The sequence below is a fragment of the Brienomyrus brachyistius genome, chromosome 1, assembly GCF_023856365.1.
Source record: "Brienomyrus brachyistius isolate T26 chromosome 1, BBRACH_0.4, whole genome shotgun sequence".
NCBI lineage: Eukaryota > Metazoa > Chordata > Actinopteri > Osteoglossiformes > Mormyridae > Brienomyrus > Brienomyrus brachyistius.
Window position 1 is genome coordinate 46,764,767 of NC_064533.1, and position 14,801 is coordinate 46,779,567.

Genomic DNA, 14,801 nt, shown 5'->3' on the forward strand with positions numbered 1-14,801 from the left:
TAAATATGAATTGCTTGATATTCATATATTGTTAGATATTTCCATCGATATTTTCCCCCTTCTCTAGCTAAGGAATCGATACAGAAAGCAACAAGGCTGTCTTCATATTTCCTGAGCGAAAAATATTTCTAAACATCACAGAATTCTATGTGAGAACCTTGATTGTGCGAAGCAGTCAGAGGCCAACCCACACAGCAAAAGTGGCAAGGACTCTCTCATTCTTCTGCTTCACCTGGAAAATGAAAGCAACTTTTTTTTCTCCAGAAGAATCACCATATTAAAAAGAGAGAGAAGTCTTTTGTGTTGGATATGCAGCCTCCTGAGCGCCCTCCGGTGATGCATTTCTATATAAAGGGGCAAATCCCAACATGAGGCACAAAGCACACACACAAGTGCAGAAGTTTTCCTGAATATGCCACTCAGAAGCGGAGGATCTGGCCACAGTGCAAATAGAGAAAAGAAGGACATAGGCAAAAGTTTCACTGTGCCTTCTGAAAATGTCACACGACCACGTGTGTGAACTCACTGACTCACCGCTCTCTGTTAAACTTCAGAGAGTGTAGAACTGCGGGATGTTTTTGCCGCAAGTTCCAGAGGTGAAGTGTGTCGTCTGCACATGCCGTGACTAGTGCCCCCTATAGGTGAAGAGAAGGAAAATGTCACACCATTTATTTTTCACAAAAGCCTATTCTCTCAGTGAATAGGAACATTTGATTATTTAGCAGACACCTGTGCCCAAAGCAGGCTACAGGTGTAGAGAGCAGGGTTGGACAGGATCCCTGAAGCAGTTGGACTTAAGAGCCCAATGATGATATGACTGACCTACCACAGATGGAATTGGAACCCACAACCTTCTGGACAGCACACCCCCGTAGAGCACTGTGTAGTACAATACAGCACTGAATGGTACCTTTCTAAGCATGGTCTGATAATCTGGAAGTATCTTTGTGTTTGCAGACGTGTGGGTGTGTGGTTGTGAGTGTGTGCATGTGTGTGTCTGTGTGTGTGTTTGCTCGTCTGGAATAATGGAAGAAAGATTTCTGGTCGGTCTTCTTTTCTTTGACGATCTATGTACCTGCTAAGTAAACAGCTCTCAGTTTTCAGGTTAGCAGGTATAGTTTTGTCTGGTTTTAGCTGCCACAGCACGATTCACATTTGAGTGACTGCACAGCGCACATTAACGCAGATGAAAGCCAGCTTCGAGAGGAGCTCCAGCATTCTGATTTGATGGCATGCCTGATTTTATTTCCTCCAGAATCAGCCCGGCTATCCTGCAGCTCTCACCATTCCACAGCACCCTCTTTTACGCGATGGTCTGTTTATGTGAGCAGGGTCGTTAGCGACTGTTTACATTAAGTACAGCTGATAAATAATCAGCAAGGGTGTAAAAAAAAAAAATCACCAAAAACATCTGTCTCCTTCTAATAGATTAAAATAAAACACTAGTCACACACAGAGCGAATCAATTTTGTGTTAAGTGGCGGAGTGTCAAATGGGAGTGGGTGCAGGGGGTGAGAAGCAGAACAGGTGGGGTTTGAACACTTGGGGGTGAGGCCCCAGTGACAACAAACCTGCCCATGTGTGTAAGGTATTAGGAGATATGAATGATGTGTGAGTAAGACACGAGTAGAAGGTGCTTGTAATGCATACAGGTGCCCGAGGGACAGATGCATGCTTCTGTGCAGGGACAATCAATTCCCTCCTAATCCACATTAATTAATACAGTTTCAGGCCATACCGTCATTTGCATTTTCATGTGATCGTGAACCAAATGCTCACAAAAGCATGCTCTTCAAGCGTCTGTTGGCTGCTGATAGATAACAAAGGTGAACTGGGGGGGGGGGGGGGTAGCTGGCTGAACCAGTAGCACCATAAAACTGCACCATTGGGAAGGCAGAGGCTCAACAGGGAGCTCTGGGGCATATGCTTCAAATAACCAGCCAGTTATGAAGGCGTGCTGCTTTCCTTCATGTTAAAGGGAACTAGTCTAATTTATCCATTGTACCGCTTCTATCTCTATAGCAACATTGTGAGACAATAGAGTGACATGGAATTCTTTTGATCCTTTGAAATGGACAATGTAAGAATCTTAGCTCATTCACTATACTTATCCATACTCTTACCTGCCACACTATACTATCCCGTATACTATTACCTCCCTCATCAAACTTACTAAATTCTCTACCTCACTCCCCATACGCACAAATTTATGTGGCCCACTACACTTCCATACTCTAAGCTTCACTCAACATGCCCATTTTCTTACTCCCCTCGTTCTACATGCTTCTACTCTTACCTCTCTGACCATACACCCCCGTACTCTTATCTTACTCATCATGCTTACTCACCTCGTTGATGAGGAACTGCAGCTGAAGGACAGCAGCTCCACTCTCATGCTGGCAGTGACAGTCAACACCTGGCCTCCCCAGTCTGATGGCATCTCCCAGTTAAGGAGGTTCCCATAACCACACGTGCAAAAAAAAATTTAAAAAACACGGAGAGGTGAAACCCGACAGGGACTAGCTGAGTACAGCCATTCATGGCCTTTCTTCTATTATACTTTGTTATTTTATTCTCTAAAACACATTGTCCTCTTCACTATTTTGACCTTTTCAGCATTATGTGATGAAAGCTCCACTACAAAGATTGACAATGACATTGGAGCAGGAATCACAGGCACGCTGTGTGGCTTTGTAGGTTCAGACACTGCGCCTCTATCTGAAAGGCCAGCAGAGGAGTAATCATATCACTGGCCGGTCACTATGGTTGGCGTACCACCTGGAGCAAGGTTCTTAACCCTCCCTCCCACAGGGATACCAGATAAATGGCTGACCCTAAGCTCTCACCCAGATCTGACCTGTGTCTCATAGGAGAGCAAGATGAGATATGTCACAAAATTCCTATCTAATTCTAATGTCTTATTGGTTTATCCAGGGCAGGCCAGACACACCGCTGACGCTCTGGCCACCGAGCTTTGGCCTGCTTTTGGAAATCATCAGAACGCTATGCCAGCGATCAAGCAGAAAAACTTCATCCTAAGCACTTCATCTTCATCGCCAACGAGCCACTCCTTCTGCACCTCTCTTAACCTCAACGCTCCAAAAGCTTGTGAAATAACTGCATCTGGCTGCTCATTGCTAGCATGAGTTAAGAAAGTAATAGTTCTCATCCGACAGCTTCATGCCTAACCTCTGTCTGAAGGTTGCAGGACACCTCCACTCTGAGGTCCCTTTCTTGTTGAGCAAACAATGTCAAAGTCTGAGGAGCTTGTTTTCCAACCCATTTGCATTAGTAGGACACTACAAACACACAATTCCCAACATGACATTTTATGAGATCTACTGCAAAAATTAATACAGAAATTTTTTGGTTACAAACTTTCTTCAGGGAGCAACAATAATGACGTATTACATGCTTACTTAATGCATTAATTAACCAGGCAAACAATCATGACGGTCCATGTATTGCACACAGGAACTATATTAGGTCATGATTTGTTCTTGAGTAGTGACTGAGTAACTAAGTTATTTGAACACCGCTCAAGTAAAGTGTTACCCCGGTTTTGTATTGCGATGAAAGACAAGATAAACTGGTTCTCAAAAACGAACAAAGAGAGCACAGATGCAAAAACAAGGCAGTACTTACTACACAGCAAAATAATCAAAATGAAGTCTGGCCTCTACACATGTATCAAACGGGGAAAGCTCCAGACACAATAGCTTTATTATCCCGGACAATGGCTTTGGTCCCTCAACCAGGACACTGGAGGAACACTGTTAGCAGGTGTCTTAGCATGAACAAGCAATGATTCTTTCAAAAGCAGCATGGTTACTGATCCAGTGAGGGGGATTATGAAATGAAGGTGCTCATTATTAGCTGGCCTGCTTATCGACACCTGCTCTAGCTAATCTGTCTGAGCTGCTACAGGGAAGATATTACATTACAGTCATACTGTACGACCAAGATGAGGGTCTCTGATTGGCTTGCCACTAATGTACGTCATCATCCTGACTGAGATAACATGGAACACATGAATAAAGGGAATGTTTTAAGTATAACCTTGATGCCCTGACATTTACATGAATGTTTTCTTTGACTGAGGGCACGAGATGTGAAGTCAACAGGCATGAAGGCTTCAGGAAGCTTCATATGTAATTATTTGGGTGATCATTATTGTTTTCACGAATAGAAGTTGCATTAAGAAGAGAAAAGTTTGTTTTGCACAGGGCGGCTGTGAATCAGCATTCTACAAACGGAAGCATCTGCCGAAATATTTTACATTACCGTTTGTTTAAGGAATTAGGAAGTCATACATAATCCCTATCTGAATGGTGGCTGAGGTCACCGAGTTAATAACCTGCAATGCATGAATGGCTGCTAATTGCCTTCAGCTCGATAGTCTTCATGACGATAAATCTGAATGCCAGAGCACATTATAGCCAAAATAACAAGAGGATGACAGGCGGAACGTTACTTCTGAGCGGTGAAGTCTGCGGGCAGTAAAGAACATACCAGATCACTAAAATACAAACTGATCTTCCTCACTATCTCATGACCATGAAGGCAGACTCTACTGATTTGAATCGCCTTGTATTGAAGCTGAATGCTGACTGAAGACAGACACTGAGGCGGTACTGATGTAGTACCGGCTTTGTCATGTTTTTGCATGGAGACTGCAAACAAAAGGCTTTTTACTCACTCACAGACTTTCAATCGACACTGTTGAATCGTACTTGACAGCAGAATCACACACTCGGATCGTACGTGCCAGTCTTACTGCCGTGAACATCATTCATTATTCAGAAATCGCAGGCCGCAGTGAATCCCCAGTGACCACACCCTCTGACTAGATGCATCCACAAGGCAGGCAGATAAATACTCAACAGAACTGGGTAGTCTGGGATTCATGGGACAAGCCAGAAAACGTCCATGAATTTTATTCTCATCCCCTAAGACTCTCAAATCCTCATGTAGTAGTGAAGTTACGTTTTCTCAGAGTTCAGATTCAGTTTCTATATCAGTATCACGCTATAAACTCAGGCTCCTCATCTGCCCGGTTAGTTCTGCTCCGGTTCTGCCTTTCAGTCGTCTCTAGCACTTTTCACGGCTGCCACATAATCATACCATAACCAGTTCATTTTTATAAACCAGTGACTCAGTGCGGAAGAACTGCCCCACGTTCTCCAGTCTGATACTGATGCTGACGTCAGGTGCGATACCAGCAGGTTTTCTCAGAGGCGGAAGATGTGGAAGCAGGGACGAAGAAATGGGCAGTGAGTCAGAGCGGGCGGGGGGGGGGGGGGGGGCAAAGTAATAGGATGGATAGAGAGAAAAGGAGAATGAGAGGGGGAAATGATGGAAAGAAAAATTGAAGGTAACAGAAAGAAAGTGTGAGGGAGTGCGGAGAGGTGATGGGAATTGTGAGGTGAGAGAGAAGAAGGTGCTGAACGGAACAGGAACGAAAATGAGGCAAGGCTACAGGGATTCACTGAATCAACAGTGACTCACAGGAGGAGGGGCATCCTGTGACATAACAGTGACCCCTACAGGTTGAGGATAGCAGTGGTTCCTAAGGCAAATGTCAAACTGCAGAGGACCCTGGAGTTTCCACAGATCAACTGCCTCTGTTTATTAAGTTCAAAGTCCTTGTGGACGAGCCCTTGTTTTGCTCTGTGATGGACACAAAACCACTCTGCAGGGTGGGGGGGGGGTAGAGGTATCATCTACTTCTCCACTTTAGGGAAACCTCTTACTGTTCCCTTTCCAGTATGCTTGAGATCTCATTCACTTAGCAGACATGATTATCAGGAGAATTATACATAACCAGCAAGACAAAAATGTAATATATGAACACAGCAAAAATAGACAAAAAAAATAAATAACTAATACGAGTGCACTTCTCTCAGCGGTTCAGAAATGAATCTGACAGATGGTTCAGATGTCTTTCTTAATCAGGCTTTTTCACAAGAATGTTTTGAGATGATTGGGGAATGCTTCCATTATCCTGAAGACTTTTCCCAGGCTGTGACTGAGCATGTTCCTTGTCTCATTTTACTGGCCGTCAATTGTTACTGCTCTATAACCAGATTTAATGTCTTCTTCCTGAGCTGGTCAGAGGAGCGCAAGTATTGAATGAACAATTACCTGGGCTCTAAATTGTGAAGGAAACACTTGTAAACAGTCTTTGGGGTAAAATCAAAAAAGACAAATGTGCAGGAACAGATAGAACCTCAACTGCCTTGATAATCTTTTAAAAATGTTTTTTTCCTGCTCAGCATTAAAGGATCCTGCAACTTTAACTGAGAATGCAGCTTTGAAAAAGTGTGTGTGTGTGTGTGTGTGTGTGTGTGTGTGTGTGTGTGTGTGTGTGTGTGTGTGCGCGCGCGCGCATGTGCCTTGCATTGGTCTGTGAGTGTGCAAGACAGGGTATCTCTTAACGTTTGTATATTTCTCTTAATGTATGTCAGAGAGTGTATGTCTGAGTGTTTGTATGTCTGTGAGAGAGTGCATATCTCAGTAAGAGATAGAGGAAGAGAGACAGAGAGAGAGTACATCTGTGTGAGTGTGATACTCTACAACTGTGTGTGTGTGTATGAGAGAGAATGAGAGAGAGAGAGAGAGAGAGAGAGAGAGAGAGAGAGAGTATGTCCCTGTGTTTGAAAAACCAGGCAGACTTGAGGACACCTTCCCTGGATGGGTCACAGATGTACCACGCGAATGTCACAGAAAGTTATTAGCCTCGCAGCTGCAGCCACATAATATAAGGGGCAGGCGAGCAGGAGAACATGGAGACCAGTTTCCGTGCTGAACCCCGCTCAGCCCGGAAGCCTCTACTTACTGTTTTGTAATTAAGAAGGCAACAATCATGCTACTCTTCTAATTATTTTTACCCCTCATATTTTTAGCCCTCCCTGGTACATAGGGGACCAAAATAAAATGAAAAGCTTGTTAAGTTGGAGTAAAGAATTAGCTCTGGTTTAACCTCTATATTGGGTAATTAAAGTCTGGTAAATAATGGTTATTTGGGAAGCGGGATTTAGCAGAGCCTCCTGTACTGTGGCGGTTTGCAGTGCAGGAGTCTGATCCTCTATAATGTTTCATGTTCATGCTGGTTAAACCTCTGAGGAGATACAAGTTCCACCTCTAATATTCAAACAGCGGAGGGGAAAACCATTCATCAGGAGGCCAGTTTGTTACCCCAACCGGATTCCTGTCGGAATGGCGGGGGGGGGGGGGGGGGAGTATCTGTCACAGAGGAGGCTCTGCTTGCTGCTTTCCCCCCAGACACACACTTCCAGCCTCCGTTCATTTATACAGGGGGGCCAGTCAAGACTCATCAGTTGTTGCATATCTGATGCCAGGAGATCTACAGATGTTTCAGTGTTCAAATGAATTTTGTGTGTCGCACACGGGATCTTCTTCGTACAGCTATAGATCATTCCGGAGAAATGAGGCTGATTGTGACTCTACAGACAGAGAACATAAATGCGGGGGGGGTTGGATCTGTGAAGTACACATGTTATTTATGGGTGTGATTTTTGGGCAGCATTCAAGAAAACATCCAACAGCCCTCAGACTGCAGAGCAAACTACGTTTAGGTCATCTGGTGATTACAGCACAAGATATTGCATAATCATAGTAAGCAAAATCTATCATCCCACAGCCAGAGAATATAATAATAAATAATGCATCCTTCTCTGACTGAGTGGAGAATGGTCTGACTGTGGTAATGTGTGTTTTTTTGTAATGACCCTGATTTCATGATATAATGACACGAAAAATAAATTGAAGTGATGAAAGGAGCTGTTTGTGAGAGAACTGAAGAGAAACGAAGAGAGATGAAAGAGGATTAGCGTCACAGCTTGTATCCATCATCTTCCTCAGTCGGCATGCCATACACTTCATCCATCACCCCCATCAGTCAGCACTTCGTACTCTAACTCCCCCAGGAAACATTCACATGGGCCAAAGTTTCAAAGTCCATTTATCAACAGATGAGAAAGAGACAGTACTTCCACTTTTCCCCACCACTAATTATTGTAATTTTCTTCTTTAGTTGACCTACCCTCCCTCACTCCCACACACAGCTGTGCGTCTCAGATTGGAACTCATCAGAACCCTTTGACCTGATGATCTGCTACACAACCCGAAAAGGAAGACTCAAGGACAAGCAACCATTCAGGCTGCAGCACAAAGTTCAGTCATGCAAGATTCTCCTGCTTCTGATCACATGACCCAGGATCAACAGGTGGAAGTTCTCTATTGGTTCGTGGCCTTCAATGGCCAAAAATAAAACTACCAAGGCTGCCAGGAAACTTAGTAAAGAGTCACTGGAAAGCAGCGGGGTGCAGGGGAGGTGCAGGGGAGGTGCAGGAGAGGTACAGGGAAGTTGCAGGGGTCTGAATTCCCTGGCAGATTGAGGAGGCTCTAAAATGTTAATGCCGGGGCCTACCAACTGAGGGAGACCCCCCTCCTCCACCAACCACTGGAGGCCCAAAGTGACATTTTGCCAGAATTTCTGCTTATCGTGTCTTGGATGGATGGAGTCCCATCCCAGGAATTTTCCCCCCACAGCCTCAGTTTGTGTCAAATTTTGCTACAGATCACTTTACAAAAAGCATACACTGTGACAGAGAGAAGAAAGGAGCCAGTCATGAAATTTAGCAGGAAGGACTACATGCAGTAGCAGGAAAACAGGAAAGATGGGGACTGTCAGTGAGCTCACACAGGTGGGACGTAAGGCCAGGTGCAGATTCCAGGCAGGTGTAGCACTGATGGGGCAGCACCAGCACCTGTGTGCAGATTTAAATTTGGGAAAATAATCCTCAGTTGGTCCCAGAGCATGTGAATCATGGTTAACATGAATGATTTGTTCTGTCTGGTACGGAATGAATTATTAATGTCCCTGAGAGGCCTGCAGGCCTGATGAAAATCTGAGCAGTACGCTGTCACAGCAACTGGGTAGAGCAAAAGCTCCCCCTCCCCTTTACTCCTGCACTGTACGAGTGGCTGTTTGCATGTTTCTGGGTAGTCTGTCGAATGTCGAAGGTACATTTCAGGGTGACTTGGCAAAAAAAAAAAAAAACTTTGTTCTGCATAATTCATTCAAATGTATCTGTACGAGGAAAGAAGCACAGAAATATCCTATTGGTGGATTGGGAAACATGAGCCCCCAGCACTGGCCAGTCACACACTGCCAGTGAAACCTCATGGGCAGTGTGTGACTTAATGGGTTAGAATGCTGTGACTGTGATTAGACGATCAGAAGGTCACCAGTTCAAATCTCTGGTAAACCAGAGTGATTTCCCTGGTTGGCCCTTAGCAAGGCCCTTAACCCCAAGGGCTCCGGGGACTGGCTGACCCCATTTTCTCTCCAAACACGAATGTTTGCGAAATAATGTAATTTAACCATGTGGGCAACATGGGACACTGTGGTTAGTGTCTTCAGGAAGGTATCTGAATCCACTGAACTTCTTCAAAACAGCAGACACCTACGGGGCACGAAGAAGATACTAATTAGATGGCCTTGTGATGTCTGACTGCACATGTAGTGATTAGTCTACAAAGTGTATGCATCACAGTTGTGCAAATGAATTGGAGGATGTTTAAGCATCTTTATTAAGATGTTACCTAATATCAGACACCAACAGCACTTAAGTCGTTTAATAATCCAGTGCATATTGGTGGAAAATTGTATAATTACCTATGGGTGACATGTATTTAATAATAGAAGAGCGTTAATGGTTAATTAATGGTTCTCCCAGTCTGCTTACACTCCCCTCCGTCTCTGTGTTGAACAAATAATGTTGTGGGGTTGCTGTCCTGGTGCGTGCTCTGCCGTTGCTATAAAAAGAGGAAGACAGGGTGGACTGAGTCTCACCTAAGCAGGAAGGATGGAGGAGGAATCACATCAGGCATTTTTAAGATTCTGGAACTGAATGTTCCTGCATGCCATTTCGGGGGATTTGGAACACAGTGGATTTGGAGAGTGGTGGGGGGCGTTTGATACATACGTGACATTCATTCACTTGCACAAAATAATAAAGAACAGTTTCCCTATGGCATCAAGAACCACTGATTTTCTCCAACCCCCCTGCCCATCTAACCACCTGTTTCCATATCACACCAAGCATATTACCCCCCCCCCCACATACACACACACATACCCTGCTGCTACATTGTATTGTACTTTTCACACTGTCTACACTAGGCAAATTATTTTATTTAATGTATATAATTTATTATGTTGATTGTCTTGATTGTCTCTGTGCTTGTTCTGCACGACATAAATAAATTTTCTTGTACGATTCTGATTCTAATAAAGGCAAAACCAAAGAAGCTCAACCTCACACAACCTCTGCTAATTTTCAATGCTAGAAGCACACTATGGACCTCTCGTCTCTCGAGAAAAAGCTCCTGATTTGGACAGTACTACAAGATACAATGTAGTCTGACGCAACTAATTCGTAAAGAGGGGCGCGTCTCCCATTGACAGTGCTGGAAACATCCTCACCCATGGTGACAGAATGATTACACTGTTACACGGCAGGTTGAAGGAATTTCAGACAGAAAAAATAAACCTTGTTAAATCATCCATCCGTGAAAAGGAAATTGGAAAACACAATCACATAACCATTTTTAAAAATGACACACCAGCCCAAACAGTGGAGTGTGAAAAGAAATGAGTGTTTTTAAAGCCTGTGTGAGTTGATGCTTTGAAAGCCCGTAGTGAATACTTGTCTCGATTCATAAATAAGCCTTTAAGTATAGAATGTTAATTATTCCAGTCGAAAAATGTCATAATGGATATAAATAAATAAATGTAAAGGTTATATTATGCGCAATGGGACAATGGATTGACACACACAGATGCGGATACAGGTGTAACTGGCACAAACAGACTCGGAGTACAGGTATGACTGAAAGAGACATACAGGAGAAACTGGGACGACTGAGACACCCAGACTGGGAGCTGCGGCCTACTCCAGTGCAGACGTTACTACATTTGCTTCAAGGCACCAGAAAAATGACAAAATTAACGTTTGCTTCATACAGAGGCATCCCACTTCCTCTCTTCCACAGCCCATCTCAGACTCCAACACCACCGACCACACAACCGCCTAGTAGTGAGTCATTACGTGGGTTGAAAATCCACACACCCACACTAACATGCCCAGGAGCACGTGCGTGGCCGTTATCTGATCAGTGACAGATTACCTAACCGGACCTAACCGATAGACGCGATGATTAACTTAGTGCCACTTACAACAGTGTTCAGAATCAAGATCTATTGGAAGACCCTTCACGTTATAAGCAGACCCGTCTTTGAAGAAACCCTCGCAGGAATGAAAATCAATGAAGTTCCTCATCTTCTCTTACTGACATCGCAGTAACCTATACCAATGCAAGTACACCCTGAGCACAATTGTTAGGGCTGACAATAGCACAGTGATAATCTACCCTTCCATTATTTTATCATAATCTGCCCACATGTCCCAGAGTTTGGTGCCTGGATTTGACAGCTGTTCTTTGCAGCTGGCTTGAAAGAGCCGAGTATGTTGGGCTGTAGCTGGCAATTCCCCGTCAGTGATAAAGACACATCCGGTCTCTCGTAATTACAGAGTGCTGGACCTTAATACTGCTGACAGCTCTCCTTGTCTGCTTTCCTCCTCATCTCCTACGCCCCCCCCCCCCCCCCCCCCCCCGTCCTTCGTTTCCTCACTCGTCACCTTCAGAGCAAGGGCCGCGCTGCGTTATCCGGCACAACCAAATTACTCCCGGTGGCTGTAAATCTCCCTTCATCACCTCCCATTTGGAGGAATTCGCTCTGCCTCGTTCCTGCACGTCTCCCTCTTCCCGCCTGGCCAATAACACACAGCACTGGAGAGGAGCGCAAGCTGACAGGGTGAACCTTTATTGAATCAGTTAATTTGTTTTTTAGACACACGATGGAAACTATAAAGCGTACTGACTGACAGCAAGATACCAAGACGGACACCACAGATGTGAATACTGCAACACTTTAACAACTAATAACATAAAGACCAGGCGTGAAAACGGAATCTACATCTGGACAGGGTCCCTCTAAAGTGATAATCACCCTTTCAAAAAGAAAGGGGCCCAGCAGGCATGAGCCATTGTGTTGGCATCTCTCCAGCAGTTCCTCATGACTGAAATTATACAGTTTGCACGGCAACGCGACGTGACACGTCTCCCTTTCCTTCCTAACAAAGGGAGCGATCTTCTCACAGCCCGGGAGCAACACACTCAGAGTGGGAATAATCAGGGCGAACGTGTGTCTGTGCTTTCCCTCAGCCTTATCACAGGAGATCAGCAGATTATAATCTGAACATTCATAAACCTCACGGTTACAGAACATAGTATGGCACTCAGACCAGGGTGTTTCAGGAGGAAACAGGCAAAGATGTCCAAAATGTTATATGGTACAAAGGCATCAGTATGACATTCATGCTCGTGGGAGTTTTTCATATTCAAAAATGTTCTGTAAAAATGTTCCAAGCAACTAGAGGAAGCGGTACCAAGACATCTGATTAGTTGGTCCCACCTCCTCTAGTTGCTTGCACCCACCTCCTCTACAATCTGATTGGTTATCTCCCTGAACCAATAATTTTTTCTTCTAGCCTCAGAACATATTTGTGTAAGTAAAGCGACATTCACACACTGCTCTGAATGTCCTCTGTCACTTTGATCTGTGTTTAGCCATTCTTAGTCCCCCACCTCCCATCAGAAGACTGGCTCTCTGTCGGGGGGACGGGGCGGGGGGGGGGGGGGGGTAGAGTGTGCCCAGGGCTTTAATAAAGCAGACACAGGTGCCAGTCTGGCTTGATCAATGTGTCAAGGGAGTCTTTCCTGCTGGGTGACCCAGAACCCAGGCTCCCCCCAGGCTTGCATGCGCTTCTACAACAGCTGCACGACTGGCGAGCATCCTTCAAAGAATTACTAAGCTCTACTCACGCCTTACACTTACATATGAGCATGATGTTTAGGATTATTCTCTGAGGCAGTGCTCCCCCTCTGAGCAATTCACAGTTTAGGGAGCAGGAATAAAAATTAAGTGCCAGTTGAAGGATACAATTGTGAAGTCCTCCTGGCCCAACAACATTTGTATTTCTATTTAATATCCTTAACGATTATGGTAATTTACTGCCCTTAAACGACAGGCATATGTTAATAACTTAACGCTTTATGGTGGGGGTGGAGGGGCGGGGGGCACTTTCAGAGAGTTTTACAGAAAAAGCCATGAATAAATGCTGAGTTTCTCCAGTGGGGATCAATACCAATTGAATTTTTCAACTGCAATCCCCCTTAACCAGGCTATGATGTAAGTTTGGGTCACCACGGTAACACGCTCATCCTTCCGCCATGCGGCTGACTCACTGCTTGCTCTTTAAAATCCATGCCAACTCGAAAGCAGTTTTTCGGGACTTTATACCGACGGGGGTGTAAACAGAGAGTGCTGAATGACAGTTACGAAACAGGTGAACTGCGCCGCAGTACGACGGCAGCTCTGCTACACGCAACACAATGCGCCGTTGCAGCTGCGCTTCCGTGACGGGCAACAGAAACTCTGTGAAATGCAATGAATATCTCTCAGCTATTCCAATTATTTATGAGTCCCCAGTGTCACCAAAATGTTAGACGGGCAAGTGAACCCGCTTCCACTAAATCCTCTCTCTTTGGCGGCGCATGTCAGGTGAAAACTGTTTCAGCCCATTACTGAACATATCTGATATGTTTGTTTCGTAAAATGTACCTAAGATGTCAGTTAGCCCGAGGTGTACAGGTACAAGCCTATATCGGTTTCAGAGGCTTGCCAAAATTGCACGGAGGATTTATGGCATCTGATGAGCTTTCAGTGCCAAACTCTCCTTGAGTCTGAGTTAAAAGGGTCAGGGGAGGAAGAACAGGCAGTGAAATAAGCAGGTAGGAGATGAGCAAATGGAAAAGAAAAAGGCAGAGACAGTGAAAGGACTGAGACAGGGTTAGGGGAAAAACCTGGCTTGTGAATAATATGGACCAGGCACACAGAACGCATGCAGTAGCGGAACTGAGCCATTTTCTGCATTCCTTGTGCTGCTATCTATAACTGATGACCTTTCCTTTCATCAGCACTACCCTCCATACCCAGCATTCATCAGACGACGCCAAGGCCAAAAGCCGGAGGAACAGAACACAGCAGCCCAGCTTCAAATACATCTCACCTCAAGATGCCCGAAGCACGGACCCATCAATCTGCAACACATGTGGACTCAGGTCCACCAATCTCTGACCAATCTCAGTTGCAGAAGCAAGGGGCAGCGTTCCAGTTATTAATGCACACCTTCTTCGCTAAACAGAAGGAGTGGATTCCAGCGGATCACAAATGGCTGGGGTCTACTTTGGGCTGTCATTCCCCTTTGGCCGTGTTCCTCTGCCGCTTTAGTTGTGACTGTGTCTCTGAGAGGACAGAGGGCAGGGCTGAACTCAAAATACAAACAGGCAGGACATACAGGGGGAGAATTGTGGATACGGAGAGAAGGCATTTAGGCTGAATGAGGAAAAGAAAGCTTAGGTAACATAACCAAAAGGGAATGAAAGTCTCAGTCAAGTCTCAGTCCTGCTACAGTTGTCTGTAACAAGCATATTGTTGCTGTCCATTAAAAACCACGCATGTCCACTTTTTTTAAGATGGAACATACCTACTCCCCTCTGTCTACAAATAGTAGACAGAGGCATCTAATTGACCACTGAAAAAATGGTTTATGAAGACAGTGATTTAATTAATATTTATGTTTGTACCA

The 14,801-nt window shown here is 44.8% G+C and overlaps 1 protein-coding gene across 5 annotated transcripts in view; it reads right to left on the reverse strand.

Moving 5' to 3' along the window:
- The window catches only part of LOC125736607 (syntaxin-binding protein 5-like), a 51,567-nt gene that overhangs the window by 28,453 nt on the left and 8,313 nt on the right, over positions 1-14,801 (reverse strand). For all 5 annotated transcript variants that reach the window (XR_007395928.1, XM_049006325.1, XM_049006327.1 and 2 more), the window contains exons 4-5: positions 2,349-2,430; positions 535-635 (exon numbers count right to left, since the gene is read on the reverse strand). Coding sequence is in view for 4 of the 5 variants with exons in the window: in XM_049006325.1 (XP_048862282.1) it covers positions 535-635; positions 2,349-2,430 (183 nt within the window). In the remaining variant the exon portion in view is untranslated. The remainder of the gene's footprint in view (positions 1-534; positions 636-2,348; positions 2,431-14,801) is intronic.